Genomic DNA, 13,299 nt, shown 5'->3' on the forward strand with positions numbered 1-13,299 from the left:
GATGACAAATTTTCCTTTCATTTTCTGATATTTATGTCTTCATTTTTCCAACGAATATTATGTACTATGTACATGCATTTAGAGGACAGTCATATTTTATTGATAAACTTTATAATTCATGTGCATTATCTGCAACTTTCTACAGTACCAGTATAACATTAGCATTCTAAATCTCGTTTGTTGCAAATAATCTAAACGATTACATTATAATTTTCATCTGTGATAGTCTTGCGCACCAAGTCAAATGTACATGCCCAGGAAAACTATGCCAGGGCCTGTTGTAAAAAAGGGGCATTGTCAACTTGGATTTGGTATCAATTATAACTCTGTTCCATAAGAGATACGCAAATTGCAACTTTGTGAAGGATGCATTCATATCCCTATCTGCCTAGTTTATTCCAATTTTTAGCTTCTAATTATACACACGTGAACTTATACATTTTCTTGCCTTCGTATTTACTGAGAACTTAAATTCAATCATCCCATATCATTGTAATGAATTTTAATTTTGATTACTTGCAAAGAGATGCAACAATCTCACTATTTGAGGTTTTTTAAAACAATTTGTTAAATATGTGATTAACCGGGCATTGTTGATCATTAATGAGCAGTTATTGATCATTGATGAGCAGTTATTGAGAGAGAAATGTGCTTTTGTGTTTATATATACTGGTTCATTTTCATTTAAGTCTCTACAAATTCATTTTGTATGCTTATAAACAGATGGGATTAACTTTTTAATCGCTATTCGAGAAGTTGTCAGTCATGAGCAGTTATTGAGAGAGAAATAGCATTCGTGCTCTAACTATTAATAATGGACGATGAATCGTAACAAATTATGGATTCATCTTGCATGCCAAGTCGCAATACTTGAAAGGATTCTCAATATTGTAAAAGATTCTGCTTTGATATCAGGAAAGTATTGTGACACAAATGATCATATGTGGCATAAAATTATTGATAAAACACCGGAAAACAACTTATTTAACATGTTTACCTTTTTAAAAAAAAACTCCTTATAATATGTGGGGTAGGTTCTGTAGTGTTGGAACAATCCTTTAATGAACTATCATATTCTTTTCTATATTTCCTACTCTTTCTTATGTAGGATGGGGAGTTTCATCAAGCCTTAAAGTTGATTTTATCAATTTTAAGGCACTTAAACCAATTATTATCTATTTTTAATTGTTGGGGCACCGCCAGTTTTTATTGCAGGATTTGGCTGTTAATGAATAATAAGACTTTTCTTAAAACCATTTGATTATCATGTGTTAGTACATGTATCATGTATTAGTACATTAGAACATGTATGTGGATTACATTAAGAATGTAATCGATTTCTCATGGTTTTATTTTTGAAAAATAAGTGGAAAATATGAATGAGATATAAATTCAAACATACAAACTGACTCTTGAAACTTTTTTTTCAATTTTCTCTGGGGAAAAATGCATTCCGTTAGAAATTTAGAGAAAAAGAGGGAGGAGTAAGAGAGAGTGAGACAGAGAGGGAAGGAAGGAGGAAGAGAGAGAGAGAGAGAGAGAGAGAGAGAGAGAGAGAGAGAGAGAGAGAGAGAGAGAGAGCAGGGGAGGGGAGGGGAGGGGAAAAAAGGGCATTAATGAGAAATCAGCAACTAATGCATTTTTTACCCTCTCTAAAACTGGAAGTTTATGTTACTGTGTGACTGAATGTCTCTGAGACAGTGTAAAGATGTAGAGAGAATGAGAACAGATGGGAATGCTGATAGAAGTTAATAATTTGGAACCCATCTCTCCCCTCCCCCCCCCCCCCCCAAAAAAAAAAAAAAAAATCTAAAAGAGTAGACGGAAGTTGATATGTCAGAGAAGGAAATGGGCAATTTTAAAAATCTCAAATCTAAATTCGACCAACAAGTTTGAAGCCCCATCAGCAAACGGCATACAAGCACTCTCTCCTGTATCTTTCACATTCTAAATCATGTACTAACACTTTCTGTCTATCTCGAGCCGTTATTAGATAGTACGCATATTATCCCTCACACATGTACATTAATTGTACCTTTTAATTTCAATTATCTTTATCTGGATACAACCAAGTTGGAGCGGAGAGGGGTCAATCCTGATCGACATGTTGATAGTCCGTGTCCGTGTAACCTTTTTAAAAATCCAAAATTGTATACATATCGGTCAGGGATGGTATTCTCAAAGTTGTGGGTTAATTCACTCGCATAACATTTATCAATGCGTCCAAATCTGGACAGTTCTTGTATGACATCCTCTCCTGCAACAATTTTTCAGAGGTCACTTTCCTACACTAACCAAACTCCTAGCTTTGACCCCGGACCCAACCCTATACATAACTAACTCTACCGTAATACCCAATACATCTATCTGTTTACTGATGCATTTTAATTCATGCATGTTCCTCTCCTTAGCCCCTAGTTACCCGCCCCTTCATTCACCTGCTACGAATAACGGCATTTCCAGGGATGGAAGCCACTTTACATTCATTCATTATTGCTATGTCGGGCAAGCATCTAGCAATCTTATTTTAGTTGTTAAGAAAAACTTTGGTCAAAAAGTATGCATAAGATGAGTAAACAGGTCTCATGGAATCTTATCAATGACCCTATACTTTTGAGAAAAATAAAGCCGGGATTAATTGTCACTGGAGCATACCGGTATGTCATATCAACCTCTCGGCATTCACCACACTCGAACAGGACAACAGAAGAAACAAAATTTGTTGGAATCATTGATTTATTGTAGTAAGGAACAGTTCAATGCACTCTTTTTAAAACTACTACAAGTGTAGTCCCTGAAAAGAACCGTCTCAGATGAAATTAACAAGCTCAAGTAGTGATTTCAGATAGGTATCTTAACTCTTCAAATGCATGCAACAAGTAAAGGAGACGTACTACACAGAGATCATAATGCAGGTACATGTATATACAAATAATGAAAGTAGAGAAAAAGAAGAGTGAGAGAGAGAGAGAGAGGAGAGAGATATAGAAAGGGACACAGAGAGAAAGAGACAGAGACAGAGAGAGAGAGAGTGCTAGCAAAATAATTTTACCTTACATAGAAAAATTACGATACTATTAAAAACAGAACACAGAGGAAAAATCAAAGGAAAAATTCAGAACAATCAAATTTGGGTTTTATGTACAATTTGTACATCACTATGTACAATGCATGTATAGGACTCTAGGAGATATAATGGGAGACAGATTACACATTTCCTAATCTTACTAATGATGTGAACACGCATAAATACCTTTTGATCTAAATGTACCCTAACACAAACAAACAGTAGTGAATGATATATCAGATATAGTGTGTGATTCTACTACAGTATGCCAACAGAGGTAACTTTGTTTCTCATTGTTTTGTACTTGTGTGTAAAAAGGGCACAAGTTTAGCGTCCGTTTCCCACAAGGAGGCCCTAACAGACATGTACTGGCAATAGCAGCCTTCTTGCCGGTAGCTGACAGTATATTCTTAGCATTCATGGTTTGTAGGATACATCGGTAATATTACATCAAATAGCAGCATTCAAATATTTAATTAATACCTGATTGAAAAGAACTCCATTGCAAGATAAGGAGAATGTTAACATGACCCGACTCAAATGGTAATATTCACAGAAATTAATATCTAAACAAGTTTAGATTCAAGTTTCAGTCGAGAATATATATTCTGCAGTAAATTATTATCCTATTTTATACTAAGACTTAACAAAATTCTGAGTGTAATATAAGAGAACAAAATACAACCTTGCATCTGAATATAAGCATCATCATTACCAAGGTTTAAATGGTGTATATTTTACTACATTGTACAAGGTACATGTACATGCACATACAAATTTGTGTATTCCCCTTGTGGATTATCTTACTATCTCTCAATCTAAATCTTGTCTTTTTATGGAAATAGATACTTTTGTTATTCTTCCAATTACAACAAATGTGATTTTGGGAAGCTTTTTGCTAGAGATTTCTTTCAAGAGAATTTTGCTATACTCCCAGAGTACGGCTACATAATCTGCATGATTGTGGAGTGAAACTAAATTTAAAAAAGCACAATGAATGTTAACAAACAATTAATCCAAGACTAAAATTTGCCTTTTCTCCGTGATAATTCACCATCAGCTGCATGCATTATATGCTTAGAAGATCATGTAGCCAGTTAAATGTATCAGAAATAAGCCTGCCCCCTCCACTACATTACCCTTCCCCCACCCCATTTTTTCTAACAATATATCCTAAACAATTGGGAGTTTTGTAGAGCTTTGTCTCTACAAAACACCCTTTGGTTTGATACATTAAGCATAATATAACATCTTTTATATATAACTTAGATAAACATGTTGGTGACACATCAATACGGTTATTAGGTTGAGAAATCATATAATACATGACTATTCCATTGCAAGTTCATCTTATCATCAATGGTTTGAAGTTAAATAGAAGTTGCATCAAGCTACATGAACATATTAGCATTCATAGAGCATAACTTCAAAATTCTTTAATGAACTTCATGCTTGACATTATAAAAAAGAGTCTCCATAATAATTGTGTCTAAAGAGGTCACCTGACTTTGGGAGGGTGGTCACCTGACTTTGGGAGGATAGTCATACACTGCATGTACAGCCCCAGTCAAACGTGATGTGGTACACTGCCTCCAAAAAGCACCGCAGCAAATATGTAAACTGACAAAACGTTCTAGCGTTTCAAGTTTATATTTAATTGTATCCTACAATAGTAACAATACACAGATCATTTGGAGCGCTTAGTGGCATTTTTTGCACCCAGCCACTTGTTATTGTTTTCTTTTTTTACCACCCTCGCCATTCAGTGAAAAAAATACATGGGGGCTCGGGGCGAAATAGCCCCCGAAATGCCCAAAAGAGCCCCCTAAAATCAGAAAAGAGCCCCTGTAAATTTGCATAGAGTTCAATGCAAAACAATTTTAGAGTGTTCATTTCATGCAGGCAAGCTTGAAAAGTAGCCCCCAAAAAATAAATATTAAATTTTTCCCTGGGCATTGCCATTCATTTAAGAGTAAAATGCTTTCTGCGTTTTGTCGCTTTTGCCTCTGTTGTTGGATTTAGGCAGTTTTAATACAATGTCAGGTTTGAATGAGGCTTACTTTTTATATATTCTTTAAACCAACTTATTTGCATAAGTGAACATGTATTTTTGCAAATTGCAATGCAAAATTCCAGCACAAGTGTTCTTTTCTTTTACAAGTAATAATATACAAAGGAATTTCATGGAAGTTATGAATATGATCAGCATTATCAATTTGAACAATGTATGACACTTTGAAGCACTAGTGGTCTTCATCCCTCCTTTTATTTGATAATTCCTATGATAAACTGAGCTTCAGAAGAATTAGATTGTCCAAATTTAAGACATTCAGTGTGTTTTTTTGTTACGAGAGCAAATGTAGAAGTAATTAGTGACCGCATAAAAAATGCATTTTGATTTAGTTTCACTATGAATATATAAACGGTGATACCACAAAATAAATACTGAACAAAAACAAAAATTTGGTAAAAAAATAATTCCTGAATTCCCTCATAATGCTTGAAACCAATCAAATCAGGAAAAAAGACTACAAATACTTTAAATTCAACTTAAGTACTGAATTAACTTCCACCCAAACCCCCTTAAAAGCCAACCAAATAACACCTTAAGATCTCTCCATGCAACATGTGTACTTCTCAAGTTCTCATAATAATAAGGTAAACATGGAAAAGTCTGTATAATTCCATAAACAGTCAAATTCCTACAACTGGTAATACAACCCTGTTTGTTGTTGTTTATTGTTTTGTTTACCACTACCTACATGTACATGCTTTTCATATGGAAACATTGTGTAAAGATTTAAGCTACTACAAAACCCTGGATAAGAACGCATTCACAGAACTGGTTACTACTCACAAGAGCCGCTGGTCTTTGACTTCATCCTCCATTCAAAACATGTACAGGGGATCAACACAGGAGGGCGCCCTCTCACGTTGGCGGATCTGTCTTCTTGAAGCCAAACGACAGCTTAGGGCGACTGCTCTTTTTGTTCAGGATAACCTCCTGTTCGGCCTTGTGACGCCGCTTTTGCTCGCGCTCAAACGCCTGGCGCTCCTCGTCCATTTTGCGTTGCCTCTCCACCATCTCCAAGCGTTCCTCAGCCTACAAACCAGAAAGAGAAGGAAGCATGTGAACGCAAGGCCAAAAGACAAATGTTTCTTCTCGAAATATAAAATTGAGGGAAATCCCTTTTAACAGTCCCCGATCTCCCCTAAAATACCAAATCTAATTACTTACCAAAAATTGAACCCCCGAATTAGCAAAGTGTGTATTTAAAAAAAAAATCATAATTAGCCTCTTTTTTTTCTTTTATTTTGTACAGAATAATGGACATAATAATACAGATGACCCTCATCATAATGAAATCATTGTCTCCAACTTTCCTTCTGAGATTTCCTGCATGGGTGAAAGCGTTGGTGTAAGTGCAACTTGTCTAAACATAGCCCCCCCCCCCCCCCACAAAAAAAAAAATAACCCAAGCACTTCACCCTTTGACAAAATATACATTATAATGAGGATGACCTGTACATCATTATTAATAACCATCTTTTCTAAAAAAATGATATTGAAATATAGAGAATCTATTGGCATGATAAATGCTCATCCTAGCCCCTTTTCAGCCTCTATTATTGCTTGAAATGTTAGTACAAGAACATCTTATGTACAGAAATCATGGCATTAATGCACGATCAGTAAATACTCACGATTTGATGAAATGCCACTGGGACAAGAATTTTGCATTTTCTTCCTTACGATTTTATGGACATTGTCAATAAAAAGATGAAGAAACCGCTTTGCCTATAAACATTGTACTTCGTCAAGCAGATATCGTGTTCTAATCTGAGCTTTTGCGTTTCTCCTTAACATTATTTCAACCATGAAAAACTATAACTAAAATTGAATGTAAATTTATTTTACTTTGTTTTGCCTGCGATGTAGGATTACGTTTTTTTTATAGATCAGACCTTCGGGAGAAATATACAAGTAAATGTGCTTCCCATAGTCACTCAAATTTTAGTGAATTCTCTAAAACCGACATGACATTTTAATTTCATGGTTGGGTTAAAGAAATCTTGGGGGAAAGAAACTTTCAAGCACGGTTTACAATAAAAAAAAAAAATAGACTAGGAGACATAATTTGAGGCACCGGTATGTATCTACAGGAGCTGAACAACTAGTTGTAACAGAATGCAAGGGCGGGTGTATATGAAGTCTTATGCAATAGGGTCCCAGACATTGGTAGAAAGTTATATGCTGGGGCCAGTTGCAACCGTGTGGGGGGAAACAAACCAATTTAAACTTGCAAGCCTTCAATCAGCGGGTACTTTCCAACTCCTTTTCTTGGCGGATTCCGGCTTTACAGCACTGCGATCTAAACTGTAAATTCCTGTACTTCCAGTTATTTTAAGCATTGTTAAAACACAACACTGCTCACGAGTGTCTGAAAATGTCATTAGAATGCGAGCACATGGTTTGAAGGCAGATGTATAAACTGCCTAATCCTGGTAAATTAGCGTTTAGCTGTGGAGGAAAAGTGAACGGTCAGCTTATGATATATATCACCTTCCAGAGAGTATTCCATTAAATAGGCAACAGAGCAAAATGAATATAATACAGTGAACACATACATTACATTCACATGTAAATGTAAGAAAGGTAGAGGGAAGTTAAAGAACATTTACTAAAGTGACAGATTTATAAAAAAAATGAAAAGGGAATATATTAACTTCCGATGTACACGTATTTATCTAGATCTACTATGTAACAGGTCATCTGGCAGATGTTTGCAGGAAATACAAAAATAATGAGTAAGGGAAAAGTGGAAAAGAATTTTTGAGACTCTAGTGTGCTTGACATAAACTAATGTTTATAATTGGGATAATCAACTGATAATTTGCTCATTATTTTAAGTATATAAAAAATATCACAGCACAGTCAGCAATAAGGTTTATATGGCTTATGAATAATTCATAATAAGGCTAAGAAAAAAAGAAATGGTACCGACACCGTGTAAATAGTATAAAAACTGAATATAGTAAATTAACAAAAAGAATCCACTACATTTTTATTAAAAGACGGGTTACACAAAATGAAAATAATTCATGTAGAGCATGTTGTCCTTTATCATTATTCATTCTCTTCCCCAAATACTACTTCAATACTTCATATACGTCTCACTTGGGTGAAATAACACACATGTCAAATTAATAATAATCAAACTGGAACACATACATTAAAGATACTATGTCTCTTTTGCAGCCAACATCGAATTCTGTAGAACTTTGCAGGAATCATGAATATGTCATTAATGTCCTATCTGTGAAATTTAAACGTTAGCAGTGTCCTAATATTCAAATTATGCAAGGTAACCTGTTTACTTGCTAGACTTCACTGTCAGACACTATTGAGAGACTGACTGGTTTTTTTTCTTCTTTGGTAATTACATACATAAAATGAGCTGTAAAGGGTACATGAGCATTTTTCTACATCAATAACCCACTTCTTGTAATGGCCAAAATTAAACTGATTGAACCTTTGCGCAGCATAAAACGTATGACCATTCGGTACAATGGTCTGAAAATCAGACTATTACTTACTGGCTCTATAGCTCTCGAGTCGATTCGACAACTAATTGTCGTTATTTTCCCACTTAAAGACATTTTCAAGCCCTCTTTTTTTCAGGGAAGTTCTAAATTAATATTATTTTTCAAATGCTGTTCAAATTTAATCTTTTCATTTTTTTTGGCCTGCAAATAGGACATAGTACCTTTAATATAAAAGCTCTGCAAACTTTCTGTGTTAGTATCACACAAAAACATGGAAGGGGTAGAGAAATCAAAAGGAACTGAAAAAAATGACAATGACAAACTAATGTAAATCAAGGGGATTTCTATAAATTCTACTGTTTTTTCAGTATCCAAACAAAATCTTAAGCCATTCATTAATTTATATTAATTGAATAATTCCACATTTTATTATTATTTCTGGGGCTGTTCCATCTCATTTTCAATTGATGGTTTTACTTCTGGGCTTTCACTAAATAAATGATCAAAATCCAATTAATGTGCATTTAGAACTCTTTGTCTAAAACAAAGAATGTAATAATTAGAAATGAAATCCAACCTATTGCCTTTTCAAATGTGAAAATGTCTCTAAAAAACTGAAATATGAATCTTATAGTATACCATCATCTACTTAAAATTTATTATACCTCCTCCTAATATATATGCACTAGCCGTACTATTATAAGCAAAATGCCTGAAGAACAATAGTGCTTTTGATTTAAGTTAATTTGCAACAGGTGATAGATGGAATATATACTTGATTACCAAAACATGTGTAGAATATATAGAGAAATGTGCAATTGATTTTTCATCACATAACTGACACAAAACACATACACTGTAAGGTAAAGGAACAAGCATTAGGCCCAATAAAATTAAATACCAGTTTCCTGTCAAAGATTAAGTATTTTTTCTAGTATACATCACAAAGGGTTGGAATTGATATTTGATGCGACATGACCGTACTTCTGTCCAAAATCCTTGATTTGAAATTCCAACTCTAAATATCAAATTCAGTACCAGCATAAATCACACTTCTTTTTTTTTACAGTCTCTTCATTTGTAGAAATTGTACATAACCTGATATTTTTTTAAAGGTCGCTTTGCAGTGCATGATGGGGTGACAGTAAACTGGAAATAAATTTAATTGGGCCTTTTATTCAGATATAATGTATGGGATTGATCCGAATAGTTTCTGTAAAAAAGAAAGCCTGTAATAGAAATGCAAAATGTAATACATGATGTATTAGGCTGTTATCCCACAACGGGAAAAACGATAAAGATACAAAATAATTTCACATAATGCATATAAATGGTACAGAAAAAAACCCTGTGAAAGGAAAGTCAAACATTTAAGTTAGGTTGTGGGGAGGATGAGAAGGGAAAGGGATTGCTCAAGGGATAGATTACCTAAATAACTTTTTTCATTTAGAACGTTTTGCGTACCCCCCCCCCCCTTATTTCCCCTCTCTATCAATTCATCTTAAACAGTTTCTCTTTCCTGCTTATTTTCCAGACTTTAACAAAAAATCTTTTATTCTTCCTGGGCTGTGTTTTGGGTCTTTTCTCAACCTCCCACAGCTACTAGACATTGACAACTCACCAGTTTTCTTTGGGCTTCTTCAATCTTGCGCTGATTTTCATGCATGATCTTCTCAAGCGCCTCTCGTTTATCCAGTTCTTCCTCCTGAAAATGGTCAAAAATTGAGAGAATAAGAGCTGGTATAAAAATAATAGTGTTCTTTGGTTCAGTTCAATAAAGCCGCATACCGAACATAACATACATGCACTATGTAAACACTTTTAAGTGTACCAAGAACCAAGTACTATAAACTTGCTCTGTATATTAGAGGTCCAACCTATGTGCAGATCTACAAGTATTAACAAGCCCTTCTTAGTGTTTAGCAACTTCAGTTCTGGCTTATTTATGCTTGTCCACGCATGTGGTAAACCTATAACAGAAACTATTTAACAATTAACTTTTAAGTTAATGACATTTAAGCTATCTACAGGTAGAAAAGGTCCCAGAGAATGAATACTTCATGTACAGATCATGGTATCTGGGGTATAAGACTATAAGGCAGGTTATGGCGTCATACATGTATATTTAGGTTTTAAACTGACCTCTTTAGCTTTCTGTGCTGCTACTTCTGCTTCTCTCTGTTTCTCCATCTCCTCCATCATCTCTTTCTCCATAATCTTCTTGGCCTCTTCCACCCTTCTCCCGACTTCCTCTTCAATGTCATCTTTCCTCTTCTCCAACTCCTCCTCCACCCTCTGTGCCACCATCTCCTCCACTCTCCGAGTCACCTCCTCCTCTATCAACTTGGCCTCCATCTCCTGCTGTCGTCTGTTAATCAACAAACATCAAAGTATAACATTACTATAAGGTTTAGACATTATATCGCAGAGAATCTCCTGGTGCCAGCTCTTGGGGCATTGATCGCTGGTCTCTCTCACTGGAACTCTGCATTGTGTATGTTTTTTTCTTCTTAGTCCGACATATGACTGACATCTTGTACAATTAAGTTCTTCATCTTAATGTTAAAAGTCATATTTTAAAAATGATCCTGAAGATGAAAATGTAGAAATAACCTTGAGATTATGCATACCGTACATACAGTGGTAAAGACCATGTTTTATATTGCATTGGACATAAAAGAATTCCCCATACCTTACCAGTCTAGAATCATTACAGAAAAAAATTACAATTCATTTGTAAATCATGACAATAAATCAGTTCATCTGGCAGTTAAAAACCTCCTGGGCCTGGCCTGGAATGGCAGTGAGCTTCATGCTTTCCGAGTCCCCTGCTCTATTCAGTACGTAGGATGACCCTCTGTGTAGACTCTATCCCACTATCTATGTAGGCCTAGAACTTTAGAAGGTTGACAAATTATCTTTTGTTTTTCATCAAACAGGAATTTGTACAAAAAGTGTACAAAAATTCTCGAACTGTACTATAAGCTTAAGGCAAAGCAGTGCAATTTGCATAAATCTTTTTGAGACTTGTGACTATGATAGACAAAAAGCTAATAAAGGAGGCAAAGGCCAAAGGGATTCCTTTTTTTTTTTTGTAAGCATCCGGACACACGACACAGTCACTAGCCCCTCCCCCTGCCATTTAGATTTTACTTTTTAGATCCAGTTTGTTTCAGACTCAGCTTCATTTTTCACTTCAGTTAATAATTTGTTTTAATTTAATATTAAATCCTGTTCAACTTAGTTTGGTTAAATGCAGTTATTACATTTATTTCACCAGTAAATCACTTCAAACAAGATAGATAGGAATGTATTAAACCCCATTTGTTCTCACATTCTTCTCTGTCTTTCCAGCTCCACTCGTCTCTCTTCCTCCTGTCTCTTCTGCACTTCTTCATGAGCATTACGCTTGCTCAAATCCCTGCCGAAAATGTCTATATCTGGACTTGGAGTTTTCCGTTTTGATTTCGACCTTTCCCGTCTTCTCCTCTCCCTTGATCTGGATCTGGAACGCCTAGATGATTTGCTACTTTTATGTCTTTCCGATCGTTCTCTTTCCTTTGTTGATCTTTCAGCTCTTTCTGCCTCCTTTCTTTCATGTCTGTCATGTTTTTCTCTATCCCGATCCCGCGCCTTCGATTTTGACCGCGATCTGGATCTGGAACGAGTGCGAGATCGCTTTTTCTTGCTTGATTTTCGCTCTACTGATGAGCTCTTGCTTCTTGAACGAGGCATGATTTCTGTAGATTCAGATAAATGATCTGAGAATCAAAATTTTATCGTAAAAGTTCATTAAATTGCAAAAACATGGGTCACCTTTCGTCCATTTTCCTTACTGCAAAAGTCTACGACGCGATCGATGCGTTGTAGATTAGCGCCCAATCACTAAACCCACAGTAAACTCGGAATACATTTTCGCTCTCTGAAATTGTGTCCATTATCGGTCTAAAAGGTAAAAATGCCAACAATGGCAAAATAAAAGAATAAATTGAACGGGAACTTTTTAAGACATCACTTATGTGTTTTGAGATTCGATTTAAATTGCTAGGGAAATGTCTAAAATCTAAACCAGTGGTAAGTTTTTGTTACGCGAAGTGCTCTGTACAATACCGAGCATACATGCTGTCTTGTGAGTTATTAATGGCCGACTTTGATTTTGGTCGACTTGTTTTGTGTGCGTAAAAAAAGTGGAAATTTACTCACAGCTAGCTAGCTAGCTAGCTAGCTCTAAAGCTAAGTAACAATAAAGCAAAGTTTGGGGTATCGTATGGGTAGATGCTCTCCTACGTCTAATGTCATGTTTACGCTGTTATAGCTATCTGAGTTCATAATGAGTGATAATAATTGTTCACAAGAAGAGTGAGGTCCAGGGGTTTATTGACGATACATTTAAAAGGCTTTCATCGAAAGGGTGCGGTGCGGTGCGGCGCGGTGTGGTGTGCTCAACGCACCCATTCGATAAAAGAGGGGGGCCTTTTCTCGAAAGGGTGCGTTGAGAGCGGAGTACCGTTTTAACACACCCTTTCGATGAAAGCGGGGGGGCTTTTCTCGAAAGGGTGCGTCGACTAGTCTTTCGCATCAGTCGTTTAAAATGAGGATCTCGGACAGAAGGTAATAGTTGCCAATTTAAGTATATCGAAAATGTATTAAATAAAATGGAATGGTCTTGATTACAGAGTGGTCTT

At 35.6% G+C, this 13,299-nt stretch overlaps 1 protein-coding gene across 1 annotated transcript; it reads right to left on the minus strand.

The window, feature by feature from the left end:
• Nucleotides 1-5,395: 5,395 nt before the first annotated feature.
• LOC115922693 (arginine and glutamate-rich protein 1-like) lies at nucleotides 5,396-12,490 on the minus strand. Its single transcript, XM_030982073.1, has 4 exons — nucleotides 11,949-12,490; nucleotides 10,757-10,982; nucleotides 10,236-10,319; nucleotides 5,396-6,170 (listed from the first exon to the last, which is right to left on the minus strand). Exons 1-4 carry the CDS (start codon nucleotides 12,347-12,349, stop codon nucleotides 5,997-5,999), a joined length of 885 nt encoding a protein of 294 aa, XP_030837933.1. The 5' UTR covers nucleotides 12,350-12,490; the 3' UTR covers nucleotides 5,396-5,996.
• Between the last annotated feature and the right edge of the window lie 809 nt (nucleotides 12,491-13,299).

Source organism: Strongylocentrotus purpuratus, unplaced genomic scaffold (genome assembly GCF_000002235.5).
Source record: "Strongylocentrotus purpuratus isolate Spur 01 unplaced genomic scaffold, Spur_5.0 spur5_scaffold_12, whole genome shotgun sequence".
NCBI lineage: Eukaryota > Metazoa > Echinodermata > Echinoidea > Camarodonta > Strongylocentrotidae > Strongylocentrotus > Strongylocentrotus purpuratus.

Coding starts and splice junctions, on each gene's coding strand:
- LOC115922693 (XM_030982073.1), bottom strand. CDS start 12,349: ATGCCTCGTTCAAGAAGCAAGAGCTCATCAGTAGAGCGAAAATCAAGC. Junction 10,320..10,756: donor CAGCACAGAAAGCTAAAGAG/GTCAGTTTAAAA, acceptor GACCATTTTCAG/GAGGAAGAACTGGATAAACG. Junction 6,171..10,235: donor AAGAAGCCCAAAGAAAACTG/GTGAGTTGTCAA, acceptor TCTGGTTTGTAG/GCTGAGGAACGCTTGGAGAT.